Genomic DNA, 9806 nt, shown 5'->3' on the forward strand with positions numbered 1-9806 from the left:
GACATATCGTGTATATATATAGTATGTGTATAATATTAGTTGTGCTTGGCCATTTGCAATTTGAGTATGATCTTCGGGTTTAACCCGAAGTATTCACTAAGCATATAGCTTATGGACGTTGTTATGCAACATTTCAGGCTCGGAACAGTTTTGGCAGCAGCAGGACGAGGGCACTGGTGACGTGTGACGTTTTTCCCCCGGGATCATGTATATTTTCTCTCTAGATGTGTACGGTTTACTTTTGTTGCTAGTGGTGTGTATTGGCTTTGTACTATTTCGTATTCACCACCCTTATGTTGTGGTTTGTATACGTCTACTATAGATATGGGTTTGCTATGTATATACATATTTCCGCTGCGTATGTTTAATATAAAAATTGTTTAAAATTCCCGCTATTTTGAGACACGGTTTGATTGTCCATGTGTCGCAATTCGTGGATGGGACATGGGTTTCGGACGTCACAATTATCATCGATATATGATCATGTTATTAGATTAGATAAAATTATCATCCAAATATTGTGAATTTTTGTGATACATTTTTTTTTGTAAAGATGAATTGTATAAGTATAAATAAATGAAATGTTTACAAAAACACAATCAAAAGCATTACAACTAAAATACAGGATTCCATATATTTAGATATGCAAAAAACCGCTTCGTATCTAAGTCAAAATGTTGTTGGTGGCGCGTGTGACAAAAAATACCAACTCTCAAGTATTGGATTACTTTGTTGAGATCCATTTTCTTACATAGTCAATATGCAGTCTCTAATCATTTTGGTAAATATATTATACACTTTTTTCCTTACGAAACTAAAATATAATTTACAATTTTATGTAAATAACATTATGACCACTCCTTCAATTTACATATCTATAATAAAAAAAAATAAGTAAATGTTTAAACTAAAAAACTTAATAGTATATAATATATACAGTAAATTTAATATAATGTATAAAACAATATATAATAATTTTAAATAACTAAAATAAGTAAATATTTAAGCTAAAAATTCGGAAGTCTCAAAATGATATGACATGTAATATCAATCTAGAATCTTCTTTCTTTTTTACTAGGATAATGATTTGTAATGTGAGATTGATCTAATTAAAATATTATTTATATATATATATATACACAATAAATAATTATTGTAATTTTTATCGATAAAAAATAAATCTAATTTAGAATCTTCTTTATTATATATATACATGTTTGAAATTTTATAGATTGACATTTTTTTATCGATAATGACTTATATATATAATTGTTTAAAAAAATCTAATTTAGAATCTTGTATATATACTTCTTTATTATATATATGCAATAATGACTAGTATATATAATTATTCAAAAAGTTCGATAAAAAAAATGCCGACATTTGTTTGGTTGGTTAATTATAAAATCGATTTAAAAATTTTTAAATTTGTATTACGTAGAATTAGAATCTCTAAACAATTAAAAAGTTGTATATTTATTGGGATAATAAAATTCAACTCATTTAAAGATTGTGTTGAAATCTAAAATATTAGAATAGTTTCCCAAGTTGTTGGAACTTGGAAGAGCCAAGTAGCGTTTGAGTTCCAAACTGAAAAGATTTGGAAAGCCTTTGATTTCGATTTTAATTTCATAGGGACGTGTACCCAATTCAATATTTATTAATTATTATTTTAAAAAGTTCTATTAACTTCATAATCGCGATAAAGATATGATTAATTTAGTTTTAAAAAATTATATTAATTTGATTTTTTAAATTACTTCAAATATAGTTATATATTATTATTAGGTATATATATATATATATTTAAATTCATCTGTATTTAAATTTTTTTCGTGGCTGATTTTATTGGATGCTCCCGAAATAAATATACTGTTCCCTTAACAAATATTGAACGTACTTTAATATGTCACTTTCCTTCGGTAACCACGGACAGATATTCAACATGCCAAATATAATTTTTGTATCTTTCTAATAAACATTTTTGTGGCTGATTTATGAGATACTCTCGAAATTAATGTATCTCCCCCCTTAACAAAATCGAACATGCATAATCTATATATACATATATATATATATATATTCTCTTATTTATTTTCATTTATATTACCTTTAATACATTTGCAGTATATATATATATATATATATTCTCTTATTTATTTTCAGTTTTTATTACCTTTAATACATTTGCAGTTAATATATTCCGTCTTATACACGAAAAAAATGTTTTTTTTTTTGTAATGGGGAAAAATAAGTTTGCCATTAATATATTTCCCTTTATTCTCTCTACATTTATATTGCCTTTAATACATTTGCTATATATATTTATAAAAAAAAAAAATCTATTGCCACCCCCACTTTTACGATCTTTCCCTCCGGAAGCGAATGGAGCCAAAACATCCCGAGAATTCCTCCCACAGCGTGCAAAAGGAGGCGGAGACAGTTCTAGTGGCGGCACCAAAAGCTCGTGAGTCTAAAGCCGGCTCCATGGCGTCATCAGGACGTGCGGATCTTGTCGAAAATCCGCACACTTCGTCCACCGAAGAAGAAGAAGATGACGAGGAGTACTCGTCTGAATCGGAAGGTGCGTCCGGTTCCGAGGCGGAGTCGAAATCAGAGTCGGAGTCCGAGAGAATTAAGCATGATGCTGCGAAACCTGTCGCGGCCAAACAAGCGGTAGAGGCTCGAGAAGTGGAGAAACCTCGTTCGGTTGTTAAGGAAACGCGAAGAGCCGCAGCGAAACGTCCTATGACGGTGTTGGAGGCGAAAGGTAACGAGTTAAACCCGGCAAAAAAGATGAAAGGAGTTCAAGAACCCGAAGAACACAAGGGTAAAAAATCGAGTGCGGACGCGTCCAAGAAGCAGCTGATCGAGAGGATCTTCTCTCACGAAGACGAGATCGCTTTGCTAAAAGGTATACTCGAATTCGCGTCTCGGGTAGGAAACATTTACGATTGTATGGACGAGTTCTGTATATTCGTGAACAAGCACATGAACTTTGAGGCGAACAAAGCTCAGATATCTAATAAGATCAAGAGACTGAGGAAGAGGTTCGAGAAGTCGGTGGAGAAATCGATATGGAAGGGGAAGAAAGGCGAAGATTGCGTGTTTTCCAAGGCTCATGACCAAGAATCTTTCGACTTGTCGAAGAAGATTTGGGGCACTAATGGAGTGATGCAGTCGACGACCAAATCGACGAAGGGTCAGGGAAAAAACTGGAAACCTCGGGTTCTCGCAGGCAAAGACGTGATACCCTTGTTGGATGCGAAGAACGTTGTCGGGATCGACGAGTTTGCGATGGTAGAAGGTTGGGAGATGGCGGAAGGATCGACGAAGAGAAAACTAGAGGCGACATGGAAGAAGATCCAAGCTCTTCAAATGGAGTTGTCATTGCTGAAGACAAAGTTTGCGGGTAAGGCGACAAATCTGATATTCGATGCGTTGAAAGCCAATGGGTCTCATTTCGACAATTAAGTACGAAAGAGTTGTGATGCGTATCATGTTTTGTCTCAACGTTTATGAGATGGTTGGGTTTTTTTTTTTTTTGCTTTGATGGATTTCTTTTGAATGGGAAATTTGGATTTTGGGATATTAGTCTGTGGTTTTTGGATTTATTAAATATATGCAATACATATATGCAATACGCATACGTATTGGACTGAAAATTTTGGTATTTTTCTCGAACCGTACTGTTCAAAATTTCTAAACGGTATGATTTTTATATAATCGAATTTCCTGGAACTGAACCAAACCAAACCGAACTTTCTAAAATTCCTGAAAAACCAAAAATTGAACCGAATCGAATAATATACGGTATTAATTTAGTACAAATTTAGAATACCGAATAAACTGTTTCCCGATCGAACTGCTAAAATTTTTATCCGAATCTCGAAATACCTACCCCTAATATATATAGTGTGATTTTTTTTTTTTATTGTTCTCAATATATATGCAATATAATTTGGAGAAAATAACATATAAATGCTTACACTTTTACAAAAATCTCATATAAATATCTTAATTATAAAACTTGCATATAAATACCTTAACTTTTAAAAATCCTATATAAATATCTATAAACTTTAAAAAAATTTCTAAATAAATACAAATTTCAAGTATTTTCAAATAAAAGTAGATCATATTATTAACGTATTTTGGATTTATTTGAGAGTTTTTTAAAAGTCTAGGTATTTGTATAGAATTTTAGAAAAATTCAGATATTTATATAGAAATTTTATAGTTCAGATATTTACGTGAGATTTTTGTAAAAGTTTAGATATTTATATGTGATTTTCCCTATAATTTATAATTTGTCCATCATTTTTTGTTGAACCTCCTTTCGTACATAATTTTTCTTTTTATTGGTATGATGTATCATATCATATAATAAAAAATGTGACGCGTACAGTTGATATTCATCTTAGATGGGTGGGTCGAAAGAAATTGAGATTTTATATCGAAATTCGATTCTAATTAAAAAATTCAAATCCCATTCGTTCATACACCCTCGCTTAATATATTAATGATGCATCCCAAAAATTTCATCCATTATTTTCAAAAACAAAAAACCTTTTGCATTTGTGATAACCAGAAAAAAAAAAGTTGGTCCGTCAGACCAGAATTTGGTTCGGGACTGACCAACCGAGCTGACCAAAATTTTGGTCCGAACGTGTTTGGTCTGTTTGGTCTGCCGGACCAAGAATGGGTCTGGGACTGAACAAACCCAGTTGACCAAGAGAGACCGCTGGACCAAGAGAAAAAAAGGACGGATCAAAGAAATCTTTGGTCCGGAGTTGACCCAATTTTGGTTTGCCGGATCGGACCTGGGTGAGTCATCTTAGATGAAATCCTTTCACCTGAGCTCACCACCTCCTGCTTCATTCTCCTTCGAGTTTTTACCCCCTTGTGCCACCTCGTGTTTGCTCAAACTTCTCTTTCAGGCTTCTTTTCCCTTTTCTTCTGGGGTTAAGTTTGAACTCTCTCGTTCTCTTCCTCACTCTCTCACGCTCTCTCTCTCTCTCTCTCAAGAACTCTGTGAAATTTCACAGAGTGATTTATCGCGTCTTGAGTTCGATTCGTGGTGAATCCGAGCGTGTCAAAGCAAGAAAAGAGGACTAGAACACGTCCTAGCCATCAGAGAACATCGAGGAAACCGTTGGTGAGTGAATTAGGTTTAAGTCGAAAATTTCAATTTCATTGATTTCGGAGTTTTATGAGTTTCTCGTGCATGCTTGATGCTTGATTCTTGTTCTTTGATTGATTTTGATTATTTTGAGCCATTACCCATTGATTTTTGAGGTGTCTTGAGTGATTTGAAGAATTTACGAAATTTGGTTCGGGGCTGACCAGAAACTGGTTCGCCGGACCGAGAGTTTCAGACGAAAAAAAATGTCGAGAGGTAGAAGACGGAGTTGGTCCGGGCAGACCGGACAAAAAAAAACTTTGGTCTGTCGGACCAGGATTTTGGTCCAGGGCTGACCAACCTTGGCTGATCAAATTGGGTCCGGGGGACTAGAAGGAAAATGAAGAGGAAGAAGAAAAGATTTGATCCGCTGGACTAGGATTCTACAGGCCCGGGGCTGACCAAACGACCTAAATATCTGGAACGGTCCGGAGTTCAGTCCGGATCCAACGAGACTAATCCCCGATCGAGCCCTATCAACCTTAACCAAAATAAAGAAATGTCGAGGTCGACATATCCTTAAACTTCACGGTAAGTCCTAAACCATGAGACGAAAGGAGTCGATAATTCGAATGAACCGAAACACGATTTAATCGTTTTGGAAGTTAAAAAGTATTAAAAAGGAAAAAATACCTAAAAGATATTATGTGTATATAATTATGTGAATAAATGTATAACGAATGTATAAATAGTATATCTGACCAATTACATGAACCCAAGACTTGTAATTATTAATAAATGGAGAATGTGTGTGTGCATGAATAATGATTGGAATGCTGACTGCCTGTGATTGAGGGTATTGAATTGGGATAGGTTGCATGGCATTAAGCAATATACCGAATGGGTTCGCATATTGTCTAACGTGTGACTGTAGACAGGTGTATGTTATTGATTGTTATTCCGATGATGCGATGAGTGGATGCTCAGTCGTATGGCAGTCGATCCGGGTCAAATGTCATACGGGTGAGATATGATTGTGTTTGTAGCGATGAAAGATCGCACTAACGTCCCCATGGACGGTGAGAGTAGTGATGTCAATTGGGTTGGCCCAACCCATTTGGGCCCAACCCATTTGGATTTGAAAGATAAACTGGTTGGATTGGGTCGACCCGCTAATAATAGTGGGTTGGGTTGGGTCAACCCGTTAAACCCGTATAAACCATATAAACCCATTTATATATTCACAAATTACTTATACATATGTATAACTATTAATATGTATACTCATATAACCTAGAAATTATCATTTTAATATTCGATTTGGTTTATCGATTCAATAAAAATATATACAAAATTCGATAGTTTATAAAAAAAATTATACATTTCTTTAAAAAAATCATACTTTTATTATTTTTTAAATTCGATTCGATGTTTTAAAAATATTGTCGTTTAGATTTTTTGAACGGTTCGTTTCGAGAACGACACCGATTTTTCAATACGATTCGTTTCAGAAATGGTGTCGAGTTTTCCGGTATGATTCAAATTTTTCGATACGATTCGATTCGGAACGATACCGAATTTTTCGGTACGATTCGATTCGGAACGGTACCGAGTTTTTTACACGATTCGAATTTTTCGGCACGATTCGATACAAAAACGACACCGAGTTTTTCGGTACGATTCGATTCAGAACGGTACCGAGTTTTTTATACGATTCGAATTTTTCGGCACGATTCAATGCGAAAACGACACCGAGTTTTTCGGTACGATTCGATTCAGAACGGTACCGAGTTTTTTATACGATTCGAATTTTTCGGCACGATTCAATGCGAAAACGACACCGAGTTTTTCGATACGATTCGATTCAGAACGGTATCGAATTTTTTATACGATTCGAATTTTTCGGCACGATTTGATGCGAAAACGACACCGAGTTTTTCGATACGATTCGATTCAGAACGGTATCGAATTTTTTATACGATTCGAATTTTTCGGCACGATTTGATGCGAAAACGACACCGAGTTTTTCGGTACGATTCGATTCGGAATAATACCGAGTTTTTTATACGATTCGAATTTTTCGACATGATTCGATTCGGAAATATCACCGAGTTTTGGATACAATTCGATTCAGAAACAAAACCAATTTTTTCGGTTCAATTCGGAACGGTATCGAGTTTTTTTATACGATTCGAATTTTTCGGTATGATTTGATGCGAAAACGACACCGAATTTTTCGGTATGATTTGATTCGGAGTAGTATCGAATTTTTCGGCACCAAATATTTCGATTTAATTTATATACATATATATGTATATGTATATATATAAATATCTATATATATATATTAATTTTTATATATCTAAATATAACAATTTTAATTAGTTACAAAATGAGTTTAATTTTAACTAAATATATAATGGGTTTAATGGGTTAACCATTTAACCCATGGGTTTAATGGGTCAAAACCCATGTAACCCATTTTAAAAAATTAACCAAATGGGCTAACCTATTTGGGTTTATAAGTGGGTCGGATTGAGTCGACCCGTATAATCCGACCCATTTTGACATCTCTAGGTGAGAGCAGCCAAAAATCCATGTAGTTTGTACCAGTTGACGATGCAGTTAGTACAAATGCGTAGGGAGGTGACACGGTTCGTCGGTAACTGCGCCAACGTTCCATCGGCCATGGAACGGTATCGGGAGTTGCTTGTGTCCCTCGATAGTAGGCAATAAAACCCGTGATCGAGTTGTTGCGTGTTACCCCCGATCACGAGGTGTTACGGAATACTCTGAAAGGCTGAGCTCGAGCCTGATGAGAAATTCCGCGGCGGATGGTCGGCGAGGGGGAGTTAGCATAGAGCTGCTCTGCCCTGCAGTTGGCGGCGTCGGGAGGCGATGTCAGGTCTTGATATCGAGAGGGTTATATCGGTATCAAGAAGGTGGAGATCGGTGATGAGTTTACATTTTCAGAAAACCGATGGTGTTTTTATTATTCCGATGATAACCGAGGAGAGGAGAGGTTGTGCTATGCACATGGAGAGTCCTGACCTATGTGTGTAATGCATACGTAGAGATGAATTGACGATATTGATGGTAAAGACCGAAAGGGTCGAGTTATTACTTGTATCTTCGACGAGGGAGCAGGTAAGTGGATGACCTGAACCCGTGTGCCGGGGTACGCGGAGATGATTTGACGGTTGTTGTCCAAGGATAACTATCCTTCGGACTGATTGAGATTGTTTTAACGGTTAATTGTGTTGATGATTATGAACGTTGCGTGCACATATATATATATATATATATATATATATATTTGATTTACACAAATATCAATGTGTAATCAGTCAATTTAATAGATTCAAATGACCAATTAAGCATTTTCTGCTTAGAGTGTGGACCGAATCATCATGTTTTAAAATGTTTCCACCTTCCGATGTGAGATTTATGTGTATAGAGAGAGACCAAAATTAGTGGGGAGGGAAAGGGACATAACATGACCTAATGATGCTTTCGATCAAAAGCCTCTCGTGTCATTTTCCAAGTGAAAGCAAATAAAAATAGAATAATATATATATATATATATATATATGTATGTATTTGTTTGGCCGACTTCAATAAGTGAGATGTTCGGGTTACACCTGAATCGCTCACTAAGCATATAGCTTAGGATGTTGTTATGCAACGTTTCAAGTTAGGAGAATCGTGAGGGGTTCGAGAAGGAAAAGTGACCAACTGCCCACAGAGGGATGTTCTCTAAGTTAGGCAGATTCCTGTTTTACCTGATTGGTAGTGTAGTTTTACGAATTTCGTATTTTCCGTCATTGTATACACTAACTTTGTATTTGTTTCCGTTGTACATTAATGTGAACAAAAAGTTTTAAATCCCGTGTATTTTCGATAATTGCGTTTTATTTTTCGTTGGCCATTGGCGCAACTCGTTTTCTGCGGGATACGGGTTGCGGGCGTCACAATAAGTGGTATTAGAGCAGTTCTTTCCACGGGAAGGAATTTGGTTAACAACTGATATCATAAAACTGTTTTCAAAGGTTTTCAAACTATTTTCGAAATGTTTTCCGAATCTTTTCATAGGAAATCGCGCAAATGACATCTTATGGTAGTTGTCATTAACTGAGTCACTAAGGACGTTGAATCTGCTGTTACGTCATGGGAGTGACTCTAACTCTATCTGTCATGTGATGCAAATGTTAGGATACAAACGATTCTTAGAATTCCGATCGTAAGAGTTATGAACTATGGACTAAACAAAGATAACCTTTTAAAATAGTTCTATCCAGCAAGGATAACCTTGTTTGGAGCTTAATTCCGTACAAAATACTCGTGGAGAGCGAGTATGTACTATGCAGTTGTGCAAGGATAACCTTGCTAAAAATTTAAATCCATACTAGGTACTGTAAAGATAAGATCTAATTCTATCACTATTCGTGTTGACAGGAGTAACTCTGGCTTTAGTCTCTAGAGTGGGCTAATTTCCGATCATTCAAAAGTTGTTTAACCTTGCCACTAGTGGACCAGGGTGTAATACAAGAAGATCAGACCAAAACCTAACCTGAACAGAGTTTGAGCAAAAGTGTTGTTATCGTCAGGATTAGAATCATCGATCGGTCGAATTCAATCGACTCGAGTAAATGATCTGAACATCCGTAAGTGCGAAACTTTACTA

At 35.5% G+C, this 9806-nt stretch overlaps 1 protein-coding gene across 1 annotated transcript; it reads left to right on the plus strand.

Annotated features, from left to right (window-relative positions):
* Positions 1 to 2385: 2385 nt before the first annotated feature.
* On the plus strand, positions 2386 to 3474 carry LOC104822871 (GLABROUS1 enhancer-binding protein-like). The gene has a single exon (XM_010554231.1). The coding sequence runs from the start codon at positions 2386 to 2388 to the stop codon at positions 3472 to 3474; it is 1089 nt and encodes a 362-aa protein (XP_010552533.1).
* The last annotated feature ends 6332 nt before the right edge of the window (positions 3475 to 9806 follow it).

Source organism: Tarenaya hassleriana, unplaced genomic scaffold (genome assembly GCF_000463585.1).
Source record: "Tarenaya hassleriana unplaced genomic scaffold, ASM46358v1 Cleome38, whole genome shotgun sequence".
Taxonomy (NCBI): domain Eukaryota; kingdom Viridiplantae; phylum Streptophyta; class Magnoliopsida; order Brassicales; family Cleomaceae; genus Tarenaya; species Tarenaya hassleriana.